At 29.6% G+C, this 15,755-nt stretch overlaps 2 protein-coding genes across 2 annotated transcripts; one reads left to right on the plus strand and one right to left on the minus strand.

Annotated features, from left to right (window-relative positions):
- The first annotated feature begins 437 nt into the window (after positions 1–437).
- On the plus strand, positions 438–3,280 carry LOC114169676 (cyanogenic beta-glucosidase-like). Its single transcript, XM_028054935.2, has 13 exons — positions 438–625; positions 726–795; positions 926–984; positions 1,078–1,153; positions 1,236–1,313; positions 1,409–1,496; positions 1,585–1,840; positions 1,930–2,045; positions 2,131–2,348; positions 2,452–2,483; positions 2,573–2,675; positions 2,794–2,902; positions 2,988–3,280. The coding sequence occupies exons 1-13, from the start codon at positions 455–457 to the stop codon at positions 3,181–3,183; spliced, it is 1,572 nt and encodes a 523-aa protein (XP_027910736.2). The 5' UTR covers positions 438–454; the 3' UTR covers positions 3,184–3,280.
- A 5,298-nt stretch (positions 3,281–8,578) lies between these two features.
- On the minus strand, positions 8,579–11,576 carry LOC114169674 (cyanogenic beta-glucosidase-like). The gene is made up of 13 exons (XM_028054933.2): positions 11,315–11,576; positions 11,127–11,196; positions 10,977–11,035; positions 10,749–10,824; positions 10,586–10,663; positions 10,404–10,491; positions 10,059–10,314; positions 9,856–9,971; positions 9,553–9,770; positions 9,403–9,434; positions 9,190–9,292; positions 8,991–9,102; positions 8,579–8,896 (listed from the first exon to the last, which is right to left on the minus strand). Exons 1-13 carry the CDS (start codon positions 11,489–11,491, stop codon positions 8,704–8,706), a joined length of 1,578 nt encoding a protein of 525 aa, XP_027910734.2. The 5' UTR covers positions 11,492–11,576; the 3' UTR covers positions 8,579–8,703.
- Positions 11,577–15,755: the final 4,179 nt, after the last annotated feature.

The raw sequence follows: 15,755 nt of genomic DNA on the forward strand, positions 1-15,755 counted from the left end.
ACACTTATTAGTAATTAAGTCTGGGATAAATTTCTTAGTAGTTTATTTTCTAAGTTATATAATGGACTTCCTGTTGAGAACATGATAGGCTTCCCCTAATAAAAATACTGTTTTGTCTCTCACCAAAGAAATATGAAGAAAACCAGGGTAAAAGTTGTGTTTTCCTGTTAGAAAATTGGTGCATAAAATATAGCCGCCAATTTTGATATTCAACTTCACTGGAAAAAGGGACGAAAGAATTAAAACGTGGGAGAAGTTCTTTAATAATAGTTTTATGGAACAAACTAAGTACAAGTTCAGTCACTCCTCTAAGTCAAAAATAGTATATATTTTATATTATTATGAAATCAACTGGTCAAAAGTAGGAAGGTGGTAGGTAGTTGGTATTCCTTCATATATTTAAGGAGACAGAGAAGCACTCACAGAACAGCATCAAACGTCTAAGCAAAATAACATGGCCTTCTACACCACTCTCTTTCTGGGTCTCTTTGCTCTTCTTCTTGTTAGATCTTCCAAAGTTACATCCGAAGAAACAGTTTCAGTTTCACCAACTATTGACATTTCAATCAATCGAAACACTTTCCCTCAAGGATTCATATTTGGAGCTGGATCTTCCTCCTACCAGGTATATATATAAAGGGATTTTTCAATATACATCTATCTACCAACTCAATCACTTTCTTGAATGAGATTTTGATTTCGTTTATGTTTTGTCATATATATAGTTCGAAGGTGCAGCAATGGAAGGTGGTAGAGGAGAAAGTGTTTGGGATACTTTCACCCATAAATATCCAGGTAACTCACTCTCTCCGATTCTCCACACTACAAACAGATCAGAGAACTAATGGGAAGCAATATTTTTATCTTAAACAATAAACAAAATCTATGTGCTAGTGCTAATTAATTTTTAATTATTGAAATGCAGCTAAGATTCAGGATAGAAGCAACGGAGACGTGGCCATTGACTCATACCATCATTACAAGGTTTGATCACAGCATTCATTTCTTTTATTTCTGTTTCAACAAAAGATACAGTTATTGGTGTTCATAATATAACATATTTTTCTGTGTCTGCAGGAAGATGTTAAAATGATGAAGGATGTGAATCTGGATTCATACAGATTTTCCATATCTTGGTCAAGGATTCTTCCCAGTAAGTTATTTTGTCGTAGTTAATGACTAAGTTTTTCATCTTTTGACTTAACCTAACCCTTTTTATTAAACTATATTTACAGAAGGAAAGCTGAGTGGAGGAATAAATCAAGAAGGAATAAACTATTACAACAACCTTATCAATGAGCTGGTGGCTAATGGTTAGAATTTGACTTAAATTCTATGGTACTTGGACTTTAATGTTATAATATTTGATGATGATGATTATTAACTAAATGTTAACAACCGTGTACAGGTATAAAACCATTTGTGACTCTTTTTCATTGGGATCTTCCCCAAGCATTGGAAGATGAGTATGGTGGCTTTCTAAGTCCACTGATAGTGTAAGTTTCAAGTCGAATATATAATTGGTTTAACAACAGTATAATAAGAATATAATCTGACAAGCAAACATATATTTTTGTTTTTCAGAAAGGACTTTCGAGATTATGCAGAACTTTGCTTCAAGGAATTTGGTGATAGGGTGAAGTATTGGGTTACATTGAATGAACCCTGGAGTTACAGTCAGAATGGGTATGCAAGTGGAGAAATGGCACCAGGTCGCTGTTCTGCATGGATGAATTCAAATTGCACTGGTGGTGATTCTTCAACCGAGCCATATCTGGTCACACATCACCAACTTCTTGCTCATGCAGCAGCTGTGCGTCTCTACAAGGCCAAGTATCAGGTTAGTCATTCTTAAATTTTTAGCTATATGTTATAATATTTGCCACATTGTCGAAGGTTGTTTTAATATTTGAATAACATTATATGCAGACATCTCAAGAGGGTGTGATAGGCATAACTTTGGTGGCTAATTGGTTTCTGCCACTCAGAGATACCAAAGCTGATCAAATGGCTGCAGAAAGAGCAATTGACTTCATGTATGGATGGTAAGAATTTCATAACTATCCAACTTTGCTTGCATATCCTAATAACTATGAATAAAACACTTATCTGAATGCTCAATGATTTCAGGTTTATGGATCCATTAACTTCCGGAGACTATCCAAAAAGTATGAGATCACTTGTGAGAACAAGGTTGCCAAAGTTTACTGCAGATCAAGCTAGACAACTCATTGGTTCATTCGATTTTATTGGCCTAAACTATTACTCTACAACTTATTCCTCTGATGCACCTCAACTCAGCAATGCCAACCCTAGCTACATAACGGATTCTCTTGTCACTGCTGCATGTGAGCACTTTTTCTAACATTCTGTATCATTCTTTCAGTTTTGTTGAATGTGATCATCATGACTAACAATAAGTTGTGTTTTCCTGTTTTTGATTGATTCCAGTTGAACGCGATGGAAAACCTATTGGAATCAAGGTACTTCTATACCCCCTATTGTTAAGACATAAAACTACTACTTCAATCTTATAAAATGTAAAATTAACATTCTTTTTAATCTTCTGCAGATTGCTTCTGATTGGTTATACGTTTATCCAAGAGGAATTCGTGATCTCTTGTTATATACCAAGGATAAATACAACAATCCTTTGATTTACATCACAGAGAATGGTAAATATCATTTCTTCATACTTCTCTATACATCGGTTTCAGTTTCAGTTTCTCTCCCTTGTTATAAATTCAATGTGCATCATACTTTTTTTTGACCTATTCTTCTTCCCTTTTATAGGTGTAAATGAGTACAATGAACCCTCCTTATCACTTGAAGAATCTCTTATGGACACTTTCAGAATCGATTATCATTATCGTCATCTCTATTATCTTCTATCCGCAATTAGGTAAGTAATATTTACTTTTATAATACTAAGAATTTGATCTTATACTAAGAATTTTTAATTTATATTCTTTGTTATAATATTATAGGAATGGAGCAAATGTGAAGGGATACTACGTGTGGTCTTTCTTCGACAATTTTGAGTGGTCTTCGGGCTACACATCACGATTCGGAATGATCTTCATAGATTACAAAAATGGTTTGAAAAGATATCCAAAACTATCGGCAATGTGGTACAAGAACTTCCTCAAGAAAGAAACCAGACTTTATGCCTCTAGCAAATAAGATACTTACTATTAAATTCATTCAATTTAAATTATTTTCTAACTAATTCATATTCTTTTATTCTAAAAAAAATATACAGACAGGTCTTACAAATAGAGATTCTTTGATTGTAATTCTTTCTTTCTTTGATTATTCTTTGATTGTAATTTTAAAGTCCTATATATACATTTGGACTTACAGATACATACATTTTGTACATCTGTTGGTAATACAGTCAGAATGAAAGAGACACATTAAATTGTTATTATAAAGTTGTCATTTAATTACCATCTCCATCATATCTCTCTCTCTCTATATATATATATAACAATAATTTATAAGTATATTATTATATCTATTTAAAATTTTGAATGTTGGATTAAAATAGTCAACGAAATTAAAAAATTGTGAATGTGTGCAATGTAATTTTAGTTGGTTTAGTGGTTTGTATTTGATCAGATGCTTTGATCCGCTTCATACATAGTTTGCTAAGTTATGCTTATTAGTCTGATTGGAGTACAGGGACTATATAAGAGTATTCTTATAAGCGTAGAAATGAGTGTCCCTAATGTGGAGGATATGATGAAATTTTCAGCTAACGATAAAAAAAAAAACCCTAAACCTAAATTTTCATTTGGCTGCATAAAAAAAAAAAAACCAACATGGGGTATTTCTTGTGTTGTAGGGATGTTTGTTTTTTTTTTGTAGGTATGCTATTTGTTTTGAACAATCACAAATTGATTTCTTTACAGGAAAACCGCAGTCAACATCATTGATTGTTTTAGACAATATTATTTAAATGATATCGTTTATTTTACTATTTTCTTCTTCTTGTCTTTTTATATAATTATTTTTGCGCCAATACTTTGTACATGTAAATATCAGATATAAGAATTTTTTTCTTCTTCTTTATTTTGAAGTGCTCTATCATGCATCTCTCGAATGAACAAAAGTTATGAGAGATTTGAAATCCTTAAATTTATTAAAACTTAATTAAGCTAAATAACATATATATAAATACTTATTGTATATCTCGTCAATTTATTTTATAATATAACGCAGAATAATGTTGACTTGAAAGAGTGACTAAACTTTTTTTCTCATTTATTTAAGTTATTTAACCATGTATTGAGCTGCACGTTCAAAGATGGAAAATTATAAAAAAAAAAGGACTAAACTTTGTGATAACCAAGTTTAAAATTACTATATATTATTGTTAACTTTTTTGACGTTTTCCCAGTGAATTTGAATATCAACAATGGTGGCATTGTTCAACGTATGTAAGAAATGTTTTTAGCAAGAAAACAAAAGTATTAGTAGTAATTTGAATGGTCAAAGACGACGCATATTTTGAAAAAGGGAATGTCTTGAGTCATTTCCGCACGAAGTTGCATGGAAAAGGCAAAGAGCGGGTGAAACGTTTTCTTTACGGAACTTTAAACCCGCATTTTAGTGTCCTACAAAATCATTGCTTCATCCAAATCTGTTTAAAACATATTTTAGTGAAAAATAAGTGTTTATGATTTTAAAATAAAAGTGTTTAAATGGGTATGTTTTTTATATCAATGTTTGTTTTCTTGATATAAGATTTTTCATAAGCAAGGGAAATCTTTTGCATCCGGAATTAATTCAATTTCAATAGTGAATATTAACTGTTTGCATGAGTTAATTGTAATTCTAAACATTCATGAACATTGTCATTTCCATTAGTAGCAATTAAAGAATGTTCACAAAATGCGCTCAAGTGGATAAACATTATTGACATTGATGAATGTTGATAAACAGAATTAGGGTTTGGGATGGAGAGGAATGAATTAGTGATTATGGCAACGCAATGATGGGAAGGTAGTGGTCTGGTAAGTGGCGGCCTCATGATGTGAGAAGGTGACGATTGCATATATTTGGTAGTCTCTGACTTGGTGGCTCATATCTGACCAATTAATATAGGTGGTTGTCACAAATTGAATCAAAAATCATGTCTAATCGGTTAAAGGTCGAGCCTATTTGCACCAATGATGGAGTTGAGTCGATTTAGTAAAATGTTAAGCAAAATTAATCTAAATAGAAGAATAAAGTTAAATTGATCCGAACTAAAAAATTAAATAAAGTCTTCTCAGGATGCAAAATTAAGTTAAGTCGATTCAGACAATGCGATTCATACTCAAGATTGAACTGAGTCGGTTAGAGTTGAAGGTGTTAATGTTATTTTTTACCTTTTAGTGGTGTTAAGTTTTGAAGAATAAAATTAACTTCTCCATAGCTTTTATATTGTTTAATTCTCAAGTTTATCTTATTTTTGCATTGTTTTGTATTGTAGTTGCTTTATGTTTGTTTACCTCTAATATCTATTTTAAGTGTGTGAAATAAGTTAATAAAAAGTAATTTTGGTGGAGAAAAATAAGTTGGAACTCAAGAAAACATGATTGGACAACAAACAAATATATTTTAGACAAGTACTCACGTCAAGGGCATTCGAATTGCACATAATGTTACAAACATGAAGAAAAGGTTGAACCGAATCAACTAAAGATGACGAATCGAGGTGAGTCAGCCAAGGCCAAAGATTGAGTTGAGTAAACCCGGGTCTAACAATCCAAACCCAAGGTCGAGTCGAGTCTTACTAGGTCAAGCAACCTAGACCGAAAGTGGAGCCAGGCTAGTTAGGATCGAAGGTTGAGGTGAGTCAAAGGTTGATCCAAGGGGCATGGGCCGAAGTTCGATCTAGGTCAACCTGGACAAAAAGGACAAAGTCGAGTCATCTCGAGTTGAAGGCTTCACCATTTGGCACAGACTGACTCAACTCGACTTTCGGGCTGAACTAACACGTCTAAATACCTTTGAAGGTCGAGCCGAGCCAATTAGAATTGAAGGTTGAGACAAATCAATTCAAACTGAAGGTTCCAAGAAGTCCAGGCCAAAGTTAAACATAGGCTAGCCTAGGCCAAAAGATAGAGCTGAGTCATCTTGGGTCAAAAACTTTATGTTTTGGTACAAACCAACTCAGCACGATTTTCGAACTGGATTGACTCGTCTCAACTTTCGACCTAGATTAAACTTTTGTATTTAGAAGTTAAGTAAATTTTTATATTATGATACTTAATCTTGACCCACCTGAAGAGGAGACTTTGAAAATTAAGGCTTTTTAAAACCTTCCAATGAATTGAAAATGACACATATAGTTCATTACACATTTATATTTTTGAGAACACTCTACCCCGTCCAATATATTTATAAATTTCCATCCATGCTTGTCTGTATATAAGTTAAGCCTAGAGAGGCTCATCTCAATACAATGGCAAGGTTTGAATCATTAATACTACACTTATTTAATGTTTATTACAGTTTAAAAAAAAAGTTTTAATATGATAATATGAATAAAGAACTAGATTAACATATTACTACAGTTACAAATTAAAGAATTATTAAAAATCTGTCCAAGTGGAAGCATGTCATTATTGAGTGTTGATAAATACAATTAGGATGGAGTGGTCTGGTAAGTGACGGCCTCGCAGCTGATAGGTGGCGGAATTATTTTATTATTAGTAATTATTATCCTTATTAAAAAAATAAAATACTGTTCCATTATTAATTATGGGCGCCCAAATTCTGAATCAAATCAAAATGATTGTTAAATGTAAATAATATATTAAAAATTGCTTAACTTCACTGTTTCATTTGGTTGCCATGTACAGAAGAAATAAAAAAAAAAAACAAAGGCAATATATATTTTTTCTATCAGGTTTAATTCAAAGCCTCCAACAATGTGTGTTTAAATTAATTAATTATTATAATATTAAAAAAAATTCATTAAGAATACTATCTTTCTTGTGTTAGAAAAAAACAAGCACATAGAATCTGCACACAAGCAGTTAAAAGCAAGTTGTAAAATCCGCATTTACTCGGTCCGTTGAATCGATAAATACCTCTCCATTATTTGAAATGAAGATTAATTGTTGGTTTACTATTGTCGTAAATGGGTGGGTGTGAATTAAGTCAAGATTAGATGGAATTAAGCTTCGATAATGCTGAAATAAAATAATGAAAAATGTGATCGGCACCAGATCTTTATTAATTACACCACTCTCGTTAAGTGGTTATGACCTTTTCAGTTTTTAATTTTAAAATCCATATTTAAAATAGAGTTGGTTTAGATAAAAACAAGTTTGGGTTATTTTTTCTATCTTTTTTGTTTGATAAGTTTTTAGTTTACCAACTATTATAATTATGTAATTTTCGATTTTGAATTTTAGTGGTGACTATTATTTTCAATTTCAATTTAATCTTTTCATTAAACTATTGACGAAATTCAATAAGTTGGAGAAGTGGTTAAACACCAATACTTTATATTATAAGGGCATCCAATATTATAAGAAGTCATATTCCAAAACTAGTTAGACTAAAAATAATATATATACTGCAAAGGAAATTAATTTTGGACTTAGTAAAATGTAAAAAGAAATCCTTAAAAGGACAACAATATGACATTAAATATAATGGCATGTCACTAAACACTTACATGAGACAAATAATAAAATACAGAGAAATATTGTTGGACAAATTAAATTTTTCCAACGAAATCCTATCAGAAGAAAATATTGGGAATAAACTTGGAATTTGGAGATTTCTTAAAAAATTATTTTCTTAAGAAATAACTCGAAAAGGACTTCGCAAGTTTTGAAAATTTGATCATATAAAAAGGATATTGATTCAAATTTGAAGCACTTCATAGTGAATCAAACCTTGAATGAAATCACTGAAGGGGCTTAGCTTCAAGTTTAAAATGTTATTTATTTTAAGAGCTAAGAAGTAATAAATTTATTTTAAATCTTATATTATCATTTTGTATAGTAAATAATTCATATACGGGTTATAATAATTTTAATGCCATTATATATTATTTTGCAAATAAAAGAAAATTAAAGGAGTTTGGAAAACTTTATGGGTCGCCCCTTGTCTTACCATAAGTAGGTAGTTTTTATATATTTGTCATATTTTTTGTTTTTAGATGTAGAATTCTACTAAAAAATAGTTTCTAATTTTAATATAAATTGAATTACCTAATATTTTTTTTATTTCTTAGAATAAAATTTAGCTCAGTTTTGTTACATTATCAATCTTAAAATAAGTTTTTTTAATTAATTATTAAAATAATTCGATATTCATATCAACAAAACTGAATGGTTAATGAGGAGAACTTAATTGCATAAATGATTAAGAGTTTCATAAAAATTGTGTGCCATGTAATTCAATTCCAACACCCTTAATTATACATCTTCCTCTAATTATATACTAGAGTTTTTAGGAATTAAATTTCATTTTCTATATTCCAATCAAACAAACATTGAAATAAAAAAAAAAAAATTATTAATCAATTTTATTCATATCTGCTTTCTTTATGAACAAGACTTGTTTAGAATAAATACAAATAATGATATACAAGTATATTGAACAAATGAATCTTAACTACAATATCACTCCATCTTCTGAGCTCTAAGCTCAAAGATGGAATTTAAAAAATAAAAAATAAAAACTACAATATCACTAAATGGAATTAAAAAGTCTATCGTTTCTCTTGAGAAAATTCTTGTACCATATTGCAGAGAGTTTCTCATATCTTTTCAAACCATTTTTGTAATCCACGTATGTCATTCCAAATCGCACAGTATAACCCATTGACCATTCAAAATTGTCGAATAAAGACCAAGCATAATATCCCTTTACATTTGCACCTTCCCTGTAACAACGTACGAAGAAAACAAATTAAAAAAATAAAATAAAATAACTTGCATAACCAAAAATACCTTTCAGGAATGTAAAATACTACTTACCTAATTGCAGAACGAAGATAGAAGAGATGACGGTAATAGTAATCAATTCTGTAAGTATCTAACAGAGATTCCTCCAATGACAGTGTTTGGTCATTATTAAATTCGTTTACACCTGCAAAATGTATTTTTCTTGTTAAATATATTCCAAATATTTATATATTTGAGAACATAAATATTATATATAAATTCTTTTACTCACCATTTTCAGTTATGAAAATCAAAGGATTGTTGTATTTTTCTTTGGTATACATTACAAGATCACGGATTCCTCTTGGACAAACGTACAACCAATCAGAAGCAATCTGCATAATTATACAATTAAAAGGTTAATTAATTAGTTTCATACTTCGTTAAAGGATTAAACTAAAGTAAATTTCATAAATTTGCAAGCTTAGTGAGAGTATACACATACCTTTATACCTATGGACTTCCCATTACGCTCAACTGCAATTATTAACACATATATAACACAAGCCAATGTTAATTAACCATGATCAAACTCAAGATATATATATAAGCAATTTAGAAAATTGATGAAAAGTGTTTTAGATTGATTACTTACATTCAGAAATGACTAAAGAATCAGTTACATAGTATGGTTGAGCATTGCTTAAATGAGGTGCATCAGAGGCATATATTGAAGAATAGTAGTTTATGCCAATGAAGTCAAATGAACCAATCAGTAACCTAGCTTGCTCCGCAGAAAACTTTGGTAACCGTGATTTCACAAGAGATCGCATACTTTTCGGATATTCTCCTGTTGTTAATGGATCCATGAACCTGAAAATCGACAACCTTTGATTTAGTTTTCCATTATTTAACTCCAACAAACTAAAGAGAAGAGGAACAGAAGTTGATTTCTTACCATCCATACATGAATTCCACTGATCTTTCAGCAGCTTTTTGATCAAATTTGGTATCTGAGAATGGTATGAACCAATTACAAACTAAGGTAATGCCTATCAAACCCTTCTGTGATTCCTGCACATGCACGTTTCAAAATGTATTAGTTTTTGAACAAAGTTTGAACTGATAAAAGAAATGATTCTTAACAAAGTAACAACAAACCTGGTACTTGGTCTTGTATACACGAACAGCTGCTGCATGAGCAAGAAGTTGGTGGTGTGAAACTATGTAGGGTTCTGTACCAGAATCCCCTCCATTGCAATTTGGATTTACCCAACTAGAACAACGTCCTGGTGCCATGGTTCCGTTTGCATAGCCATTAATGCTGTAAGTCCATGGTTCATTCAGTGTAACCCAGTGCTTAACTCTATCTCCGAATGCCCTGAAGCAAACGTCCGCATAATCCCGAAAATCCTTGCTGAAGATTCATACAAGTGTTTGATCAACAAAACTAGCCATTGAACTTTCCAAGAGTGCAGTAATTAATAGTTTGGAATCAAAACTCACATTATGAGAGGACTCAGGAAGCCACCATATTCATCTTCTAAAGCCTGGGGAAGATCCCAATGGAAAAGAGTTACCAATGGTTTTACACCTGCAAGCAAATAATGTTCATGTTTAATTATCATACACCATTGATAATAACTGAAGAAGAATGTGGGATAAAGAAAACTGAGTTTGAAGCTTACCATTAGCCAATAGCTCGTTGATGACATTGTTGTAATAGTCAATTCCTTCTTGGTTTATACCTCCACTAAGCTTTCCATCTGCAATGAATGCATTGTTTGTAAAAATCAAATTTTATATTGTCAAATTTAGTCTAAAATGATCATCGTTCAGCATTTGACTTACTTGGTAGTATCCTGGACCAAGAAATCGAGAATCTGTATGAATCCAAGTTCATATTCTTCATAAATTTAGCATCTTCCTGTAAAATTTATGTGTAATGTATATGTTATTAATTATATTGCACCAACGATTAAAATAAAAGCAAACACAATATTCAAATATAGTAAGAATTAATTTATCATATCTTTAGAATGACTTAGTAAAATACTACTTTGAAGAAATCATATATACCTTATAACGGTGATATGTATCTATAGCCACATCTCCATTGCTTTTGTCCAGTATCTTTTCTGCAAGTCGATTCATACATGTAAATTATATAATTCCTTTTAAGATATTAACTAAACCATAAGTTAACTATCTGGGAAACAAAATTTATACCTGGATATTTATGGGTGAAAGTATCCCACACACTTGGTCCTTTACCACCTTCTTTCGCACCACCTTCGAACTATATTACATTTTACGAGGAAAACATAATCAAGACCATGTCTTATTAGTGAAATGAACAGATACATTAAGTACTAATTAATATTTGATTAGTCTATCTCATTAGTCTTAATTAATACCTGGTAAGATGAGGATCCAGCCCCAAAGATGAAACCTGGTGGGAAACTATCCCGATTCAGAGAAGCAACATCGACAATAGGATCAACTGCATCGGTTTCTATGCAATTAACATTTGTTTTGCTGATTACAAGAACAAAAGTAATGAGGCTGAGAATGCAAAAGCTCTTGCATGCCATTTCTAATGATTCTGCTTAACCTTTTCTTTTCTTTTCTTTTCTGTTTTTTTTCTCTGTCAACGATTCTCGTTAATTCATTGCTTCATGTGGCCACAGGTTTGTGTTTATATAGGGAAAGTAGCATGTGCAGATTGACAGACACAGAGTCTCGTACGCTGATGTTGGAAAAACAATATACCAGAGCTTTGTCTTTGACAAATTCAAAGTTGAATGACAAATATGGCGGCATTTTTTTATGTTATATGCACAAAGCACATTTTCTTCACGGAATCATTCACCAACTTTATTTATTTTTTGTTTTTAACGTCTGAACTACTAATTAATTACTAATTAGCAAGAATGTCTGGTTTAGTGTTTATAAAATAAAAGACACGTCATTCAAATATATATTCATAATTTTTTAAACATGTGTCATTAATATAATAAGTGCTGTACGTGAACCCTACAACCTATACGGTAGGTATAATAGCAACCTTTTGTTGGTTGGTGTTAAGGTTGGATATGGATTGGTTACGCGTTTAACTTCTAATTTGACCAACGTTTCTTAATGGTTAATTACTGGTGCAACTATTCGTCAAACTAAAATTCAAATCAAACCATAAATCTGTCATATGTGATATTATAAAATTTATTATCAGTGGATCATCTAATAATCTCTCAATACACATCGACTTAATTCATGTAATTAAAATCATGAATTTAGATTACTATATATGTCAAATCTAAATTTTTGTTATAAGAGAGAAAATAAACTTCAACAGGGCTTTTAGTTTTGATTTTTTTTAATCCAGCTCTCTGTATTTGAATTAATGTTGGATGTACTGAATTTAATAATCTCTGTTGAATATATTTTGTCAAATATTTACGCGTTAAACATTTTTTTTAAAATTTTAATGCAAATAAAATAGTATTTTAATGAATAAAAAAATAAGGTACATAATTTCTGTCGAAAAAAGTTATATATGTGGATGAGGTCTGGTGTAATTTGTTGACTGGGGTAACCAAATTTTGAGGATGTTGAAGACAATCTTATCCAAAACAAAACAATGATGTTAATTAATCAAATGAACTTTCAAAATTATTCATCTGAGAAAATTCTTTACCATGCTATATCCACGCAATCATCAGACAGTAATAATACGAGGCCAATTCCATGTTTATCTCTTTCTGTAATTTCTGAGAAATTCGTTTTGATTTCAGTTCTAGTAAACGTTTTGGTATGTTATGGACTTTGAACAAACCTTTTATGAACATCATTATGAAGAAGAAAAATAAGGTGATTAAAATATTTTTAACATATGTGCTGTGTGATTTGAGTATACTTTGAAATATTGGATGACTTTCTACTTTGGGTCCAACAAATAATATATTTTTAGGACTTTATGAATAAACAAAGAGCTAGTCACACTTTGTCTCCAACAACCAATTAATTAATATTTAACTTGATTTAAATAAAATGCTGTTATAAGTCAAAATATCTTAATCCAATAATTTGACTAAACTTTGATGCACGAGCAATTATATAAATTTGACCTTTCTTATATTAATTCAATTCAAGCATTATGAAACCCGTGTTGAGAGCACTGGATTTGAATTTGTTGAAAATGTTTACATCAAATTCACCCCGAATCTTACCGATTTTGGTGGTTTCAAAGAATTCAAATGAATTTCAAAGAAATAATATTACTTAAACAATTTTCCAAAAGAATGTTGATCACATGAACTTTTTTTTAGAGTGCAAGACTTTAAATGAATTTTCAATATAAGCGCATGATTTGTAAGGTAAATCGTTTAAATTGAAAATATTTATCTATTGGGTCTCTCTCAAAATTATTGGATTTTTTTTTTTTGTATAAATAAAAAATTTTATACCTTTGGACTCCTATATAAATCTTTTCTTTTTCGTAGATTTTATCCAAATTACTTTATTTCAAAGTTAAAAGTACTATTTAAATCATTTTCACAACTAAAATAATTAATTAATTTCAAGAATTTAAACAATTAGGACAAAAAATAAAATATAGTAATTCATCATAAACAAAAAAGAAATTATCTAATTGAAAACAAGGCATAAATTCACTTTTGATTCCTCTAATTTTAAAAATATGAAATTATGAAGGATCAAAATGTAGAACTAAGATTTTTATTCCTCCACAATTAAAACGCCAGTAATTAAATATATATTTCCCACATAGAATTCATATCTTGTTATATTTTAAAATTCCGCCACGCGATCAGCAGATCAGCGATTTCATTGGTTTCACATTGTAGTAGCCAAATCTTCGTTTAAACACATTGCTAAAATAAAATATTATGCAATTCATAATTGACCAACCCAAATTTTCAATGTCAATTTTTTTTTTCTGAATGATGAAAAAATTGTATATCCAACCATTCAATATACGTGTTATTACATCGGAGATATGATAAACTAAAAACAAAAATAGAAGGCATTATCTTCTTCTTTTTTTTCTAATAGAGGATATTGTCAATGGAAAAATTGATTAATCTCTTAAAGTTTACGGGGTTGATTTTTCTATAACGAAGAGTTTTTTCATCCACGTTAATTGCCAAGTTATTGTAATTGGGACAACGGAAATTACTATGTACGTTTGAATTAATTATGTGAAAATGGATATATTTTTAATTGATCAAGTTATATTATTACTGTTATTATTAAATATGACACTAAAGAAAAAAAGACATTTAGTGCTAAGTCAACACTAACAAGTAAAAATTGATGCTTACTACTTATTAGTATTAAATTTGGGTTCCGAATGTAAGAGCCTTTAAAATCATAGACTAATATTTCATTTAGTTTTTAAGACTTGCTTTAAGTCCACACTAAATTATTACTAATTCATAAATTGATTTTTCAATTAAATCGGTTCAGTGTTAGCTAAGTCAATGCTAATGTACTTTTGTCTTAAAGTTTATTTAATTTAGTGTTGGTTTAATCGATGTTAAATAAAATTTATTTTTAATATTAGTTATTTTGTGTTGGTTTGACCAACACCAATAATAATAATTAAAAAAAAAATCTCATATGATACCTTCGTGTTCAATAAATATAAACAAAAAAAATATATATTATAATGGATAAAGGTGATGTGCATATATGTGAAGGATGATTGTGGCTAAAGGAGATAAGAATGAACAAAAAGATAGAGAGAAGAACTTAGATGAAGGAAATAAGGAAAAAAATTTAGATGAAGAATGTGTATGTGGATGAAAGAGATCATTTTGGAGGAAGGAGATAAATATAAATGAAAAAAAAATGAGGAGAATAATTTAAACGAAGGATATGAGAACAAAAATTTAGATCAAGGACATGTGCGTGGATGAAGAAGATGAATGTAAATGAAAGAGATAAGTCTAAACAAATAGATGAATATGAAGAAAATAATAAATACGAATGAAGAAAATAAGTGTAATAAAATTTATATAAAAAATAATATAAAAACCTAATGTGTGAGAAAAAATTCCATCATTAAATTTGGACCTTTGATTAAAATAATTTATTATTCATATCATTAGAAATGAATATATATTTATAATATATAATTTAGTGTTACACATTAAACAAATATAAATATTAAAAATAAATAAAATCATCGTTAACTAAGTCTATGTTAACTTATTTATTTTCAATATTTATTTAAGTTAACATATGTTCAGGTCTATGTTAACGCAAACACTTATTCAATAAAAAATTTGAAAATATTTTGACATTTTTTAGTTTTTCTTTTCTAAATAACTTTTTGTCCAATTTAATGCCAATTGGGCACTATGAAAAATATTTATTTACTAAAAAAAAAAAATTTACGCTTATTTTTTTAAAGCTAAAATATAGTATTTTGGTCAATATTAATGTTTGAAAGTTAAATTTATCTGTGATTATAATATAATTAAATAATTTTATATTTAGATATATTAAACGAAGATTTTTTTTTTCATTTAAATTGTCTAAAATCCACTTTGTACAGAAAAATAACAAAATGAAAGGACATAAAATATTTGTAAAAGTTATTTTTCTAATAAACTAATACTTCAATAAACTTTTTATCCCAAAACAATCTTTATGAAGCACAAGACGAGATATAATATTTACTGTTTTTTTTATATTTGATACATTTAAAAAAATATAAGACAAGAGAATGTAAGCGAAGAGTACCTAAGACTGAAAATGCTACAAAATGAGTGTATGTATGCATGATTTTCAATCCATACACAGTCAATATAATGCATTTATATGCTTTTGGAT

The sequence above is a fragment of the Vigna unguiculata genome, chromosome 11 (assembly GCF_037176805.1).
Source record: "Vigna unguiculata cultivar grain cowpea cultivar isolate G323 ecotype 2 chromosome 11, ASM3717680v1, whole genome shotgun sequence".
In the NCBI taxonomy this organism is placed as follows: Eukaryota; Viridiplantae; Streptophyta; class Magnoliopsida; order Fabales; family Fabaceae; genus Vigna; species Vigna unguiculata.